At 37.4% G+C, this 18,226-nt stretch overlaps 1 protein-coding gene across 5 annotated transcripts in view; it reads right to left on the reverse strand.

Annotated features, from left to right (window-relative positions):
• CNOT2 (CCR4-NOT transcription complex subunit 2) overlaps nucleotides 1-18,226 on the reverse strand; it is a gene marked incomplete at both ends in the record, with an annotated part of 91,415 nt that overhangs the window by 13,679 nt on the left and 59,510 nt on the right. For 3 of the 5 annotated variants that reach the window (XM_079542465.1, XM_079542466.1, XM_079542464.1), the window contains 8 exons: nucleotides 597-753; nucleotides 865-985; nucleotides 2,427-2,551; nucleotides 5,063-5,188; nucleotides 6,452-6,531; nucleotides 9,804-9,986; nucleotides 10,606-10,753; nucleotides 13,995-14,061. In XM_079542465.1, coding sequence (XP_079398591.1) covers nucleotides 597-753; nucleotides 865-985; nucleotides 2,427-2,551; nucleotides 5,063-5,188; nucleotides 6,452-6,531; nucleotides 9,804-9,986; nucleotides 10,606-10,753; nucleotides 13,995-14,061 — 1,007 coding nt within the window. The remainder of the gene's footprint in view (nucleotides 1-596; nucleotides 754-864; nucleotides 986-2,426; nucleotides 2,552-5,062; nucleotides 5,189-6,451; nucleotides 6,532-9,803; nucleotides 9,987-10,605; nucleotides 10,754-13,994; nucleotides 14,062-18,226) is intronic. The other 2 variants (XM_079542467.1, XM_079542468.1) reach the window with 2 other exon arrangements.

Raw genomic sequence — 18,226 nt, forward strand, 5'->3', positions numbered from 1 at the left:
TCTAAGTTCCTTCTGTAACAAGTACAAAAAAAAGAGGCTTTCTGGGCTAGTGATTCACTTTACTATTCCTAAGAACCTCTCTTACCATTGTGAACTTGCAATTACTCTTCCATCCATTACCTCTACAGGATGCCTGAATACTAAACTGAGCTGAAACAAATGGCTGGAGGTTAACTGTAAGATCATATTTTCATCTTTGGTGTGGAGTAAACTCTGTAGATGCACTAGTATCTATGCCCCAAATTCCTGATATCTATACATAAATACCTTCAAGGAATACTATTACTAGAAAAATAATGTGTATCTGAGGTTTATTAACAATACACTGTTAATTCCTTGAAGAAAGTCCTAAAAAAGGTAGGACAATAAGCAAAGCCGCTAGGCTTACTGAAAGCTTGCAAAACAAATCTCAGTATTCCTTGAGGCACAATTATCTTGTTTATGGAAGTTTTATTTTACTGTCATTACATTTTCAAATTTTATTTAGCAAAATATCTTGTGGGTTTGATGCTTATGTGAACTAAGTGAATCTATTACTGTGAACGGCAGCATAATAAAAACAAAACTGAAGACAGTACTAAAAGACAGAAACTTACTCAGGAGAGTTGAGATTGAGACCTAGTGTTGTTAAATCACTTCCTAATGCAAGATGTACCATTCCTGGATCTGTCTCTGCTGCCCTGATGAATGTTAACAAGCCAATCATTCCAAACTGGTCCGTCACCATCCCTTGTGGAATGTTGGTAACCCGACCTGGGCAAGAAGAACAAATTAATTTTCTCTTTTCAGGAGGTGAAGAAATCAACACGATGATCTAAAGGCCTGCCAAAACCTCTGAAGAGGACAAAGTGGAATGATACATACCATCAGGTAACACCTGGATCCCTTTTTTCTGCTGGTTGTTGTTTTGCGTAGTTGAACTTTTATCTCCAGGAAACTTGGGCCCATCTGTGCTGGATGATGTTTTGCCTGATGTATTCAAATTCTATTAAAAGTAATTTGAAGAGTTGGTATGATGGAAATAATCCAAAAAGGAAAAGACTGGTTGACCATATCTTTCATCCAAGAGTTCTGAACAGTATTTCAAGTCACACTGATACATCAGCTATTAAAATGTGACAAAGCTGAAGTTCTTGTATTCTGTTCACAGACCTTATGTAATACTCAACATTTCATAAAGTACACTTCCCATGCAATAAGAGCTATCAGTAAGCCTACAGCTTGCAATCTTGGAAAATATTTTATGCTTGAGTTTGAATACACAATGAATGCCCCAAGTATCTGTGTTTTTTCCAATAGCCTTGTTCCTGCAGTCCACAACACTCCATGATGCAGCAATAGGTAATAACTCAAGCCAATTTCAGGTGCAAACAACAAACAGTTGGCACCTTTGCAACTATCAGGAAAGAGATGTAAACACTACGTTTGGCAAGAAAACTGCAATAGCTCTCCAGGAGCCCACATACTGACAAAAGCTACTTTCCATAAGCATTATTTCTTTAATATTCTTTAAAACAAATTTGCAGTAACACAATATAATCATGTTTCGTCCCTTGTTCCTTACTGTACTCAATTCCAAGTGATCAGAACATTCTCTACACTGTAATCTGTCCACAGTTTCCAAGGAGAAGGCCTAGATCCCACCTGTTTTGAAGTTACACTTCCCAGTTTTCATGCGAGTTTGTATCACTTCTAATACCTACCTGCCAGTACCACTGATTAACCAAATTTTGCAATTCTTAGTAAAACAATCAAACTAAAACATTTTGTCCAACACTGCAGAATGCTGTTCTCTGTCATCCAAATATTAATGTATTTATCTCTAATTTGTAATAAAAAGCGCAATTTTAATTACAGATCTTTCAGAGTAAGCAGAAAAAAAAAATCTTACCATCTAACACACAGTAATTAGAACAATACTTAAGATGCAACTAGCCTACAACATAACCACAAATGTAATAGTCTCTATTAAAATACCACTTTCCCTGTGCTTTCATATGCTCATCAATAATTTTACTTTCAAGTTGGTATTTTATCACCTAACATTTAAAGGATTTGACAGCTTTAAGAAAGATGGTACGATGTGAAAATTACTGCTACCAATGAGGGAGACCAACAGTGACAACTGAGCTGCAATTGGCAGAAAAAGAAGTTATGAATTGCAGAACTTTAAAAATACATGTCAATTCTTGTAAATAATTTTGAAGTATTCTTGTGAGTTCTTCCTCACTCCCTCTCACTCTAAATACATGAGGGTATGCAGAGCAAGGTCACAGTGACAGATGAAACCCAGCTTACATAAAATTTCTCATTAATTTAAAGGGGAACTTTGAAAACCTTACATTATAAATATATTCCACTGCCTATTTTGAAATATAGCAATCAAGAAAAGTCTGAACACTGGAAGCAGAAGAAGCTTTACTTACAGATTTATTATCATCATTACTCGATGTTGGGTCTTTGTAGCTGGAGCCTGGTAATGCTGGGAAATCTTCATTGTGTATTGAAAAGTCCTGGGACTGCTCACTTGCTGGTTTTGTTACCATCCCAACTATTGTCAAAACGAAAGCAGGAATAACATTAAATGACTGCTAGGAAAAAAATTTCCCGCTGTTGATCTTGCTTACTACCCATTTTCCTTATGTGCACAAAGTACAGCAGAAACAATTTAAGAAACCAACAACTCAGGTAAAACGAAACAAAGCATATTCATTTAAAACATCCACACAGATTAAAGCCTCTATTTAAGTGTGAGCTGAGAAACACTCTGGGTTAAATTCATAGACAAATCCATTGCTTTAAGAATGAAGCCTGAAACTTTTATCAAGAAAAGCACCTGTTTTGCATATCTAAATTAAAAAAAAAAATAATCTTTGCAGGCATTATTGAAGTAGTTTTTAAGGAAATCCACTGAAGCAAGGATACACTGCTTTTAATGTTACACACTTTTTCCTCCATTCTCTAATCTCTTTAGAAGCAGGTATCCTTAAGATGCCCAGCTAACTCGCAACAGAACATATCAGCAATGTAATACCTGCCTGCGACATATGAACGACTCCTACTTTCAGTACTGAAACTGAAAGCATTTAGCCTGCAACTCTCAGTGCTCTGACCCTAATTTTGAAAAAGTAGGCCAGTCACATTAGAATATGGATTCTGACTACTGAAAAGCAACATTTTTCTATGCCAGTTCAAAACAGAACAAAAATCCTCCACCCAAGGGCAAATATTCTTTTCTAAGACACAGAGAAGTAATACAGTGATAATACAGTGACTTGTTTGAAAACTACATCAGCACAGTAAGAGATGGCAGAAGCAAGTGTAGGGCCTATTTTTCAATGTTTCTTAACAGACAATGTAAGATCTAAAATGGCTCAGTAGCTCACAACATATATGACTTTGTATTGTACTCTTACACATTAAAGGTCAATGTTCAAGAACAAAATATATAATCTCGTTTCCGCTGTAAACCTTTTGCTTTCATAGTCACTATGATTTCTTCCACTGGAAGAACAGTACTGATCAAGAATTAACTATATTGCATATTTTCCTTCTATCTAATAAATGTTTGAAGGCTCATTTTGTGAAATAAGCCAAGCATAAAGAAAGCATGCCTCAGCTCAGTTTGAAACCTTTTTTCTTGACCGCAACCAAAAGCATTCTCCACCTTTACTTGCCTAGAAAGTGGCAAGTGCATCTCATATAACTAATTCTTAATTGCTTCTACAGTGGCAATCTGCATTTAGCAGGTGCTCAAGGTAACTTTTGAGACAGATATTTTTTCCCCAGTTTACCAAACAATCACACAAACAGGTATGCTAGCACCACAAACACGGAAATGGTGTCTTTTTTTTTTTTAATGCAGCAGTACAGCTCAACACTGAACTCCAGCCCCATGCTGCAAGTTCATCTGCATGGAACTTTCCTCCTATTTTCCATCAGTTTTCCAAGTAATGGCTTCTCATTTTGAGATGGACAAACTTGTGTGAACTACAAGCCATATCAGCTCTCTACTCTTAGCTTGACTTTCCAGTGTCTTTATAAGGGGAAGTGACAGTGACTTTTGCCTGCATTTGGGAGCACTTCAGTTTGACTTCTTTTGCTGTTTCTCACAGCTTATCTTAAGCAGAGGGTTTTGGTTACACCCAATCCATGAGGCTACTTTCCACAGATAATGTAATACCTATTATTTCACTCCAATTAGAATTGAAGCTATCTCTGAAGAACACTAGCTTTTTTTAGCTGGAAAAGACTAGGATATATTTAGTTGGAAATTTGACAAGTGTCACAAAAATAAGTTATAAATGCAACTTTTCAGAGAAGCTGACGCAACATGCATGACAAAATCTACTGAAGCAGTAACGCAAAAAAAGTACTGTCCTTCATGCTAAACTTACCTAATTTTTTTTCCAGACCCAAAGTATCCAGACCCAAATTGTATCCACCCTTATGTCTTTCCTTTTATTATTTTTAAGCTGTTCAGCAAGAATTATACAAGACACAGATTTGGAATCTGAATGACAACAGTCAATGCTTACAGGCTACTTTTTTTTTTTTTTTTTAAATCCGATGTTCATCATAAGAGTTATGGTGAACAGTGCTACAGCAAGTACTACCAATAAAAACTGAAGATAGACAGCATGTTTACAAGTGTGCACTTTTTACACAGAAGTGCAAAGTTTACATTTCTAATAATCAAGCATTATTTCTAGAATTTATTCTTCAGTACTGGACAGTTTCTGCATACGTGCAAAGTAGAAAACAATCTATTGCCTAAAAATAATTCTGGTGAGCAGCTTCAGATTTATCACACTACGCTGACTGAAAATCCTAGCAGCCACTGTTGGCAATGAATTTAAAACAAGTAAGTCTCAATACTTACAGAAAACTGATAGGAATCTCCAATTATAAAGACACTGACTGCTGATTTTCAAAAAATGAGACTTAGCTCAAGATACTGGCATTTTTGAAAAGGCTTCCTATTGTCTTTAGAACTGAGAAAGGCAAATCGAGCAAGTAGACACAGCGTTCATTCAAAGAGTTTTCAGAAATATAACCTTACCATAGGGAGCCCTTCCAGCTAAAGGGTTTATTAATGGAGTTGGATTGCCACTTCCTTCCCTTCTGTTTCTGTCTGCTAGTGCTGGAAAATCTGAGAGGTCCAGTCCTGTCACATTTTCACTTCCATCTACAACAAAAACACGTATTTTCATTTTTTTTTTTTCCTCTGGCTTTATTTATTTATTTTTACTTTTTAAAAAAAATTGAAAAACCTCATTATGCACAAGAAAAATCTTGGATATATTTTCTTCCTTCCAATTGATCTTATCACTCTTACACTTATGATCATCACAAATACATACAACATCTGTACTATGACACTACTCTCAAGAGTATCTTCTTTAAACAGAGATCTTCTTTAAACAAATGCAGTCAGTAGTACTTATTAACACTGTTTGCTCATTGTTAATTAAACACTGCATATATGAGATAGAAGCAGACTATCAAAACTATAGCATTAGGATAGGTAACCCATTTAAAATGTAAGGAGCTATCAAGGAAAGATTTCAAAGAAAATAATTACCCATATCATCAACAAGGAGCTCTTTTCTGCTTAGATAACACAAGACAAGGTAAAGTCCAAACCACTGCAGAGCCAACGCAGCACGAGTAACAAGGGAAGATTTTTCAGTTTGCAGTGATAAAACCACATGGGTGAGGAGAGCAGCACAGTTCCATAAGGATGTCACAAGGCCGTGGGGATGCCAAACCCCTCGGAAGCCAAGGCTTCCATGCTATGACATCAGCAGCACCTCTGGGCAGGCAGCCACCAACAAGCCAATACCAAAGCACTGCGAGCCTACAGCACCATTACACGAGAACACTGATCTCTTTAATTCATTAGATTCAGGTGAAGAGTAATTCCCTGGGAAAAAAATCACAACTGAAACAACTGACTGAAAGGATCACTTTGAGGTCTCTAAAAACGCTGCCCCGTTGTGTTTATCCTCCGTAATGTTTGAAACTTTTATTCTCCCATTTCCTTTTCAATTCCATAAGCTACTTTGCATTTCTAACTGAACAGATACAACTTTCAGCCAAGTGATTATTCTATAGCAGACTTATACTTTGCCTTTCAGGAGTATTGCAAGCCACTACTCTGAAGCAATAACAACAGATGGCATAGCACTGTTTCTGTTATTTTATGCCATGGGAAAACAAACAAACCATTAATACACTTATTTCTCCACAGAATCTTGAAGCTAGAATAAAATACTTTTTCTGCATTAATTTCAGGTTTACAGAATCTGCTGAAGAACATGCAGAGTTGCTCTCTAAAGGCATCACTTCTGTGCAACAACTGCACTCACAGTATTTCTAAGCTTATTCAATCAAAAACAAAATCTTTCTATTGAACTGGGAGATCAGCATAAATTAAGAGTAAACTCACCTGTTCCATTAAAAATGTTACTTGATAAGGAGTTATTCATTCCAAATGCCTGATTTCTGTTCATCCCAAATCCAGACATACTGCGAAAAAAATCCAAGAAGTCAGAGAAAAGAGAGTAGAGACTTTCATAATTTCCAGTTGAAGGCATTAAGTAAAAAAAGCACTTAAATTACGTCATCTTAAGCCACATTAGCCTAAACTCAACTTTTTATTACTTGCCTTTAAACCTTTGCAAATTCTGAACAGCAATGAGCATTGCTGAATAAATGCAACTGGAATGACTTCAAAATAACCTGATTTTTTTTTTTTTTTAACAGCCACAACTCCTTTGACATCTGTCAGCCAACAAGTTATGCCAAATGTGCATTTTACTCAGTAATTTCATACATAAAAATGAAATATCAGTAAAGACAATAGCAAAAAGTCAGACCAGAGAGCATTCATTTGAGGGTGGTAGCTGAATCATTAATGTGATTATATTTGTCATGACTCAATTAAAAGCTGGAAAGTTATTGTGTGCAACCATCAAAATGTATGGTCTCTGCCACACAAGGACACCAGTTAAGTTAAAGTATCACACAGTTAAGTTAAAATATTTGAAGACATCTAAGAATCAGATAGGACTGCTGTGGTCTGACAAACACCCAAATGACCTGTTCCATTCCTGTGCAAACTGAAGATGTTAAGCAGTCACAAAGTAGCCCAGAGCTGAGTGAAATTCTGTTATTTCTGCCCTGTGGGAAACCACAACATTCATTTCCCCCTGTAAGAGGACAAAAGTTGATATTTTATAAGTTCCTGTGCACAGAAGCGTCAAGTTTTCCTACTAGAATTTTTATTTATATGACTTCTTCACATTTTTACAATTAATTTAAAGCCCTAAATATTTTGCTTTTGACTGAGACATCAAGAAAAGGAAACAGTCAAGAATGGTTCCACTCTGCTCTGCTTCAGCAAGATGGTGCATTTGAAAGACATGTGAATCTTTGACACTTCATGAACTAGGAGAAACATTTCTGGTATCCTCTGTGAATCCTGGACTTGGTGAGAACACCAACCAGAGATAATTTGATCTTGAAGAAATATAACCTTGCTTGGTCACAGACAAGCTTCTCATGCAAGATTTTTTTTTTTTTTTTCATTTGTTTTTAAAGTAATCAGAATTAACTAGATCAAGAATTTCAGTGATAAGAAAGGGACTAGGCCACCGGATGCGTATTTCCCTACACTTGTAAACTGTTTGTTAACCAGTGTTACCCCAGCTTTCAACACGTTTTACTGACGTAACTAAGAAAGAGAAAGTTAAGTATTTTGTGTGTTCAAAGACCTAAAATCATTCTTTGCTCCAAGAAAGGGAACAATTCTCAAAACACTTCATGGAAGTTATATAATACATGCACCTCTCAAGGAAATAAAACCTTTTTTATTTCAAATGTCATGGCACCATTTCATTAAATATAGTCAATTAACAATTGGCTGTGTACTATACTTTTGTAGGCTAATAAAATGTGAAGTAAGAACTTGGCACTGTTCTAGTAATATGTCCTTTTCAACTTGTAAAAACTGCGTCATCGTTAACATGAGCTATACAACACAACAAAAGAAAAGGGTTTTCATTCAAATGCTCCTACAGAATGGGATTTCATTATCTCTCTCCTCCAGCTTGATGTTATTTAAACAAGTACTTTCTATACATCAATCTCCAAAATCATCATTCTCTGCACACTGATCTTTTTTTTGATCCATGCTCAAGTTTTACAAACGCTTTAAAATATACAACTATCTTTTTAAATTATCATCTCCTTTGCTTGCTGGTACATCACAGGAAAGAAAAGGCCAAGACACAAGGGTTACTCTTTAAGAAATGCCTCCTATTTTACTCTGTTAGCTCACAACATCAGAGGTGGATGTTGGTAGTATGGCTGTGGGGGTTGAACCATACCAAGAATATTCTGTTTCATTTTGTTGCCATGTGACAGATGGCAGCAGAGGGGCAGTCTGATAAAACGGCTTCTTACGTGGAAGTGCGGATAAGCAAAGGTGTGGAATTGAATTCCTCCATGTGGAAAAAAATGGCATCTACTGGCATTTGCTGAATGTTTATGGAGACCAAACAGTGGATGTGAGCACAGTGAGGTAGTGGGTGGTGCATTTCAGCAGCGGGTCACCTCAGCTGGTACAGATTTTGACAAGCATGGCATGCGGGCTCTTGTTCATCACAGGCAAAAATCCACAGCTAACAGCAGTGACTATGTTGAAAAATGGTGTTTTGTAGCTGAGAATTCACTCTATCAAACAGTGGTGTTGTGTTTTCTATATCTGTTGTAGTTTCCATGGAAATAAATAGGAGGCATTACTTTCAAAGTGGCCTCTGTCCAAAGTCTTCTTACACTTCAAGAACACAAACTGCTATTACCAAACCTCTATTGCTGTGATGAAGAAAGAAGTTATTTAATGCCCATATCAGAGATACAGAATTAAATAGACTGATCAAGTTTCAGATAACTGGCATCCATTTTCCTTCATTTGTTTAGTAAAAATACTACACCATGTTAGAAGTGGCATTTGACTGCCATGAGTGTATTGGAGCTCAGTCCCCTAGGCTAGGGCATGAGGCAAGAAAGAGCAACAATCTGGGAACGCGGGGATCATGAGGTTCTGGAAAGAAGCCTGGAAAATAGTCAGCTGTGGGAAGCCAGTTACATGCTATGTAATCAGAATTGACACATTTTATTACAAGGTTATCAATATAAACTAAGCATAAATGTACCAACAACAGTAAAAGCACAATGATTTCTGATGCCACAATCTTGCCCAGAATTAGAAGAAAAAAAAAGCAGAAGTAACTGAGAAAATTCTGGCATCAAAATGAGCACCTTAGATGAGTTGTAAACCACTGCTTTCCATATTATTCCAGAACTTAAAGAAGTAAAATATGAGGTCTACACTATGTCCAAGTCAGCTGACTGTTCTTATAGAATAACTATTTAGAAATAGTTATTCTGGATTACCACTTGCCTTAATTCTTCCCAAACTCATAGATGAGTAGTTTTCAAGATGTATACACACAAAAACCAAGGTCTGATTCAAAAACAAACTCTGGAACACACTAGAAACATCACAAATTTTAAAGAAGGAGCAGTAGAAATTAAGTAGTCAGAAAGAGAAGTTAGCTGAAAGGCTGCAATATGCCTGCACAAGCACTGAGTGCTTTGAAAGTTAGTACCGAAAGACTGGAAGACACAAAGCTGCACTCTGAAGCTTTATTCTAATGGATAAAAAACTAGACTTTGAGAGCAGTACTTAAGCACGCCCATGGCTGCACAGGGATGGTCTGACCAAACAGCCTTACCTGTTCACAGTAAAAGGTTGTCGAGAGGGTTGCTGCTTTGGCATACATATTATGCTTGGAGAGCTTCTGTTGGGGCTGCCTAACCCTGAACTGCTCATGCTGTTTGTCCTGCTGGGAATTCCAATGCCCTGACCAACCTGGGAGTGGTTCATCATATTCCTAGGATTCATAGGCAATATCCCCCTGAAAGAGAAAAACCATCCACAGAGATGAATCTGTGCAATAGTATTTGGTTACTCACTTAAATTACTCATGTTGGATAGACTTGGAGCTGTTGCAACTTAATTTGTGCTTAGATTCAACACAGCGTGTTTGGATTACTCTCTATAATTAACGTAGTTTTGGATTTCTTCAGAAACACCAGATGACCCATTGCGTACCAATCAAGTCCTCAGTCAGGTCAGATAAATACTTAAGTACTATGCATTTGAAGAGGCGTTACAACTCTTATTTAAAGAGCACTTAGGACCTACTACCTTAACGTTCTCACACGGTGCAGAACAGCCGTATAAAAGCGTTTACCATTGGTTTACCAGAACAACCAAAAAACAGACTCTTACATTCTGAAGCAGAATTTGCCAGCAACTTATCCTTTACATACAAAATCAAACACTGTCTTACGTTAAGCCTTATCCTACTGTTTTACAGTATTACTTACCCAATACAGGCAGCGGTCAATAAAAATTACTGTTTTTCTTTTTTAATTAATCAGTCTAAAGTAGCTGTGGCACGATACGCAGAACATTTAGTAAGTGCTCTGCTGAAAGACACAATTGCAGAAACATTGGCTATCAATAAATACCTGCTCGGAGATGGAGGCGTGTGAAGTGACATTGTTGGTACCCCTGTTGTTGGCGTTACGTGGCTCGGTAACTGAGTGCCTTGTGATAAGCTGCGATTTAACTGAGGGGTATTGTTGCTCATTCCCCTCATTGGAAGGCCTAGTGCACCTATTGAAAAAAAATTCAGAGGGGTGGAGATACATAGCGATCCGGAACAAAGTCTTAGCCATCAGGTGTGGATGGAAACAATTTATGCTGACAACCTCAAAAAGTGTAAAGACTGTAGGAAAGTGCAGTGTAAAATGAAGTCCTTGCCTGCATACTACAAGCCCAGTTATCTCACACATAGCCCCATTCTAGTCAAACTTGAGAAAGGCTCCTCACAAAATTTTTCTTTAAGTCACTAACAGAATTTTGTTTCCTTTGCGATGTACTCTGAATAGAACGGGGGGGAGCTGTGGTTTTGTTGACGAGGACGTGGAAATCCACATATTCAAAAAGTCGGTGTTTCGAGAAAAGAAATATCTCCACTCAAGAAAGGTTATTACACTTGAATAAATTGATACATATTTGGCCAGCATTTAGAACGTCAGTCTAGCTTGTAAAAAAATATGCAAGCCTGTAACTAAAAAAATAAAACTAGGCACATTTCATAACATGGCTTTCAGGGCACAAGAATGAATATTCTAGGACACTCCTCTGTAAAGCTCTGTAAAACTGAAGTTGGTTCTTTCTGATCAGGCAATTTCAGTGTCCAAAGTCAGGTTAAATTTAATTTCTTGAGGTCTGAAAGCAAATAGGATTTAAGCACCTTCAGCTAGCAATTAAAAGCGTACAGAGATGGTTTGGGGTTTTGCCTGTTTGTTATTTTTGTTTTTTTACATTGTGATCAAAATTATTTTCTACGCAAGCATTTGTGTGCAATGAAATAACATAAGCACACACACACACACACACACACACACACACAAATCATCTCAATTCAGAAGAACAAAAAATAACCTGTCTCAAAATGTCAGAATACTTTATGGAGTTTCTGATCATTTCCACATTCCTTTTCTGTATTCAAGGAGTTTTAGAAATACGTCCAAAGACAAGAGAAAGCCATTTAGTGCAACATATCAACAGAAACACACTTGCATCTATAACACGATAGCTATAAATAACAGCCCTATCGCTTCAGTGTGAGGCTGCTGAGGAAGCCTCAGAGAATTAAAAACCTTATCTTGCAGACAAAAGGAAGAAAAATTAAGACGAATCAGCACTCTCCAATGATAGATCACCCCTTCAGCAGAGCTGAATATGCCAGCGTACGACATGATGAAATACTAAGATCACAAAGGATGGACACAGCATATGCTCCAGTTATTGCTATGGATGAGGGCTGAAGAAACCTCCCAGCTGTTGAGCTCTCACTCTTGCAGAAGCGCTGCCTGCCCCGGTGTTCTGCCCTACCATTCACTGCAAGTCTGCAACGAGGGATTTGGATAACATTCCAGTTTATATCTATCAGTTGAGATTAAGAAGTAGCGTGACTCACTGTAACAAGCCTCCTAAGACTTCATTAATTGCTGATGATATCGAGGTGTTTGCTGTAAATACTTTGGCAATTTGCTGCATCAGAATAATTTCTATGAGCATAAGTGTATATTATAAAAAGTACTTCACACCAATTAACGATTAGCTGGAATTTAAAAAATAAAATGGTAAAGGAAAAAATCCATGCTCTTCTAGAGATGGTACACTGAAAAAAGTGATTACTGTATTCAGGTTGATTTTGTGCAAGCATTTGTTCAAACGCAGTCAGTTTTTCACTAATAGCGTTTCTTCTAGTTGTTGCTTTTCTTTAATTAGAATTCTTAATGAGTAGTTCTGCTACTGTATTCTGCTACTGCGGCTGGCAAGGGCAGCTGAAATATTTGCCAAAGAAATCCCAGATAAACAAAACAAAAAAAACAACAATCAAAACCATCCAAAGAAACCTTCTCTTATGCTTTATGTTTTTCATATAAACCGAGTCAAGAAATCTGTCAACTGATTAAGTGGTTAATTTTTAATGCCTACAAATTAAGTTTAACTTAACTCTATAGAATGACATCTTGCTAAATGACTGACAGCTATAAATCTAAAGCTGGACAGCAGCTTTGTCTCTCCCAGAATATTTTAAATATAAGAATTTACAGGAATACAGCAGTTCCTTCATATTTGGAAGAAAGTGAACCCTGAAAATATTTACTGCTGAATTTTTAGCCACACAAGTCTCCATCTTCAAGAGACTGTGACCTAGACACGACAAATAACCGGACTGAACAAACAAAGTTGATGAAAAAAAGTTACCCCTAAAAATAATCAGCTACTTCAACATCTTTATGCAGCTGAGCCTGAAATGTCAGATTAGGGACCCAAAATCCAAACCTGACTCTCAGACTGGCCAGAAAGTCCCAGGAGTGCAATCAAACACACACTGGTATGACACAGTCACACATCAACAGCCACGGGGATAGAAAAAACAAAAATAATTTTAAAGTCACTATGCTTTCTAAACCGTGTGAAGAAAGCCTAAAAAAGCTACGAAGGCCATGCTCTTGGGAGACAAAGCTTTTAGTGTGTTCAAATTAAAATATCCACACTCTAAAATATTCTTAAGACACCTTTCCTTAGTGTCTGGGTCAGATGGACTTGGCTAGAAAGCTGCAAACATTCAAAAGTGTGGAGTCATGAAAGATGTTCACAAACCTGTTTACTTGTGAAACTCTTATCTGACTCAGGTGCTCTGAGTCACTCTCTATGTCTGCCCCTCTTAACTTCAGGGAGGTTCAGCTCTTAACTCCAGCACTTACATCAGGTCTAGCATTGCACAGTGTTACTGTTTCTCAGGATGCCTTCATTAGCAACAGTACACACAAGGCTGGCAGATGCAAGAAAAAAATATCTTCAAGAGATGAAATCAAACAAACAGCGGAGTAGAAGGAAACAATCTTCCTAGTGTAATTCTTTGCTAAATTTGAGTTGTCAAGCATAGGGGGGAGACAAGGTTTAATTTGCTCCTATAAACCATAAAGTACAATTTCCCTCTAGCCCTTAGATGCTTTTCTGAAGGACGTTCAGTTTGGCCCAGCTCACCTCCCTTAGTTTTTCTTCAGTGTGTTAAGTCCCAGATATTCCTTATAGGATGACTGTATTTGGATATTTAAGTTACACGGTGTCAATACGTGACACTTTGTTTACCAAACACTGCAAAAATGGATGACAGACAATGCAAAAACGTATTTTCCAAAATAAATGAAGTTACACATTTGACATTACACAGTCTTCTTTACAATCACCAAAAATGCCAAACCCGACACATTGCCTATCCAAAGAGCGTAAAACTAGAACATCTAATAAAATCAATAAAAGTAATTCTTACTTTGTTGCCCGTATAAACTTGCCCCAAACTGAGACAGCTGACCTGATGTTGATGGTGATGCCAGCATCTAAAATTTTAGAAAAGAACACAAGGTTATTATAGACACAGAGATATGATGGTAGCTCGCTCTGGAAGTTTGCAGTAGCATATTATTTTGCCATAAAAGCGACTAAAAATCCCCATCTTTTTTTCAACCATCAAGTTTTAGAAACTTCCTAAAATATCTGCACAGTAATAACAGCACATCCCATGTCAACACATCCAACTCCGCATGTAGAAAACCAGACTTTCTTTAACTTACAAAAAAAAAAAGCATAGAGGAAGAAGATGCAGAAGCTTTCAGTTTTCCCAGCCTTGCAGCTAAGAGAGCCATCTTTACAGAAAGAGGAATACTCTGTTATTTAAATCAGATGCAGGGCTTTTTTTCCACCGCAAAACAGGGGAATTCAGTAACAGCAAGTTCAAAGTTTCATATTGTCAGTTGTAATTGCAAACAGTGGGAAACAAGCGTCTAGGTTGCAGCTGCTATACAGAAACAGATTTACACATGAGACAAGATTCAAATACTGAAATTATAACACAGTAACCCCTAAAAAGCAAGCATCATGCCCATAAGGCACCATATGAACATCTAGGATGTACAAATATCAGATGAAGTAAAATTTCCTGCTTCATCGTGCCCATTTTATAGATACTTCATATTATCAAACTTTTCCATCAAAACTTTTCATGTCCACTTCCAAACACCACGCATGGAATGTGACAAACTGGAGACTCCCAAGAAAAGTGACATTCAAAAAAGATGACAGCTACAGCAGGGACAAGATACCAGATTTTCAGTCACAACTGAAAGGAGGAAAAGAAATAAACCACTCTCCACGCTGCTGCAGAAATTGGATGTGTTAATAATGTAAGTCAAGGAACAGAAGACTGAGGCTAAATTTTTAGGAAAAAGAAAATCTTTGCAATCTTAATTAAGCATTGGATTACACAGCTTCCCTCTGCCAGTATCCATCCCCGAATATTCTTAAAGAATCAGTCTGATGCTTGTCAACATTAGGTCTGGCTGGTTTACCCTTGGAGCAAAAAGGGGTAATTAGCTGACCTGACCCATCCTGTTCACAGCAGAACAGGCTACTCATACCTTGCATCCATAGGCAGACATTGGTGTGTTCAGTGCCTGAATCAGGCACTGTAATCAGGGCTTGAACTGAAAGACGGTTCCAAGGAAAGGGATGCCTGGATTCTTAAGTGTACTCTCACGCTCTCAGTTTGAGTTAAAAAGCAAACAAACAAAAACAAACAAACAAAAAGAAACCCCAGTAATTAAAATTAAAATACACAATACTGTGGTTAACTGCAAACTGTTCTGTTGAATTAATGTAGACAGATGTAAAGCTCAGACCTTAGGAACCGTCCAGCTAGTTGTCTGTGCTGGAGCCAAATGCAGATGGCAGAAATGAGAAATAAAACTTGCAGGGTAGACACTACATCTCAAGAGTAGTTTTGATGGCTATAACTTACACCCAGTATTTATGACCTTTTGAATACATATACAAGACACGAGAGGAAAAAGTGCAGTAGAAAATAACTATTGTCAGAAAATATATCAGAAATATTACCTCAAACTTGTATATGCTCATACTACTCTATGTGTTTGGTAGAAAGCAACCACAGCAATAAACATGCACACCTGCATACATAAGAGGTCTGAACTACTAAGACAAAAACTTTCTACAGAAAAAACTTATAGCTAAAATAGATTCCAAGCTGGAACCAAGTCCTCCCTTCTTACAGGAGGACTGGCTGTACACAAAAGCAGTTTAAATAATCAGTTGCATCAGCTCAGCAGTCTGCATCAGCAAGTGACATGGCCAAAGAGACGTGCATTTGTAAACAAAAAAATGCTGGTCCTGAAGGCCTAACATACATCCTGTGTGCATTTTCTAACTTGAGTTAGCCTTGTTTAGAACACCTGACCCCCTGGTTTGGCTGCCTCACTGTGAGTGGAAAATGCTTGCTGCACTCCAGGGGCACCTCTTCAACCCAAAGAATCAAACTGATGAACACTCTGCAGTGTGAACCAAAGTGGGGCACTTTGGAGGATGGACTTCAAAAGCACGTTCTCCATCCCAACTCAGATTTGTTAAACACTGACAGAACAGGCTGATACGGTAGTTTCACCTCATCTTTCCTTTCTTGGAATGTTTAGGAAAAAAAGAAAACACATTGCAGTTTGACAAATTGGAAAATCCTGGAATATGTGGCAAGGTATGGCAAATTGTAACTCCATGCAAAAAATAGGAGTTATGAGAGTACCTGAAAAAAATAAAATAAATAACAACAACAGACACTGAGATAGAAATAGCAACAAAATTACTACCAGTTTTGGGTTAGACAAGCAGAATGGTTATGCCAAAAAGAAAATCCCACAGTAGCTGCTTAGGTTATTTAAAACTTGCTGTGATAGCCTGTGATATAATAAGGGGAAGATGGTACAAATCTCAGCAGAAAAAAAATAAAACCACAGACCTAAGAAGTACTAAATTACTTGAAAGGGAGCAAAATGAAATTTATACTGAGCACCACTTGTTTTTAAATCCAGTTAAGGGAAAATGAATGGTAAATAATATTTAATGAACAATGCTTATTAAAAATTGGATTTTCTTTTGAACTACTGCAAAGTAGGTCACATGCATTGTTCCATTTGCTTTATAGGAAAAGTTAAACTCAAAAGTTAAACTTGCAAAGAAACCCTTATGGAAGACCAAAATAAGGGCCAAGGATTAAATTCAGCATGTCTAACAACTCATTTTAAGGTCATCACATATCCAGGACACGAGGGATAACAAGATTCATGAAGAAAAAGGAAATTCAGGGGATCTGTTTCAGGCTGAAGTACTTCTCAAATCTCATGGAGAAGGATGTTGTATGCGTTTCTCTCTTATTCTGTCTCATTTGTTTGTCAATAATACGTCAAATATATACATCAAGATATTTCTGACATTGTAATGTATCACTAAACCTCACCAAATACACTTTTTCACTGAAGTTAGGAGCCATTTACAATCATGTCTACTTTTTCTACTGTTTTCATATTACTTATGGCCACAAAAAAAAAAAAAAGAAAAAAAAAAAAAAAAATATTACTATGTTAGCCAAAATCTTAATGTTTGGTACCAAAACCTCTTTTTTACACACCAAACCTCTGAGCCACTATTAAGTATCCTCATCCAAAGATAAAAGACCCAAAGCAAGCGCTATTAACATTCCTCCCAGCATCATTTATTTTTTCTGGTTGGACTATCAGCCACAAGATACACAAAACACACCAATTCTCTAGGAGCACACCTAAAAGGTGCACACTCATGCTGAGCACATACAGAATACCATTCTGCAAGTTGGAGCATTTTAGTTCAATCATTCTGCTGGTGGTCAACAGCTACAAAACCCAGTTGTGCTAAAATATGGCATTTCTCTATTCCAACATAGCATGACTTGACGTATTTCAGGTGGCTTTCCTCTACACATTGTCACTGATTGAGGAAGCCTAAGGCTTGCATCTCTCAGAAGGCCATGAGATTCAACAACCAATCCCTTGTGCAACACCAGGACTGCGTTTTACTGCAGTAGTGCACTGAAGCACAAACACCCAGCAAGGGCAGACTGACAGACTGAGTTGCTGGTGATCAACTCAGACAAGAACACCACTTTGCTCACAAGCTTCAGATGCTCACAGTGCATTCTGACCATGTAAGATTCTGCTTCTAAACTTGAATCAGCTGATTATTCCAGCAGACAGATCAATTTCTTTGGACTGGTCCACGTCAAAAAAAATCAGTAAGTCAATAACATACTATCAGGCTATTTACCACTGCCCCTGATGAACCAGATTTTATCATAACTATTTTCACTAAATATTGATGGATTTCCTGCAGCAAGTTAGAAGTATGAACAATCCTGAGAAAAAATTGCTTGAATTTGGTAGAGCTGCATAACAGTTGCTGCATTTTCCAGCAGGTGAGCTCAGGCCACAGCCTCCTGATGCGGCAGCACCAAGGCCACCATGCCATGCAGTTACAGCCTAAAGCCACCTTCTATAACATAAAGCAAGCAGGCCTCAATCTCACTCCAGAAATTCAGCTCCTAAAAGCATAAGATGTTAGAATAAGCAAATAAGTGTGTGAGTAATATCTGGCTTGATAAATGATGGCTTTCTCACAGGTGCAAGC

Source organism: Tetrao urogallus (genome assembly GCF_951394365.1).
Source record: "Tetrao urogallus genome assembly, chromosome: 1".
In the NCBI taxonomy this organism is placed as follows: Eukaryota; Metazoa; Chordata; class Aves; order Galliformes; family Phasianidae; genus Tetrao; species Tetrao urogallus.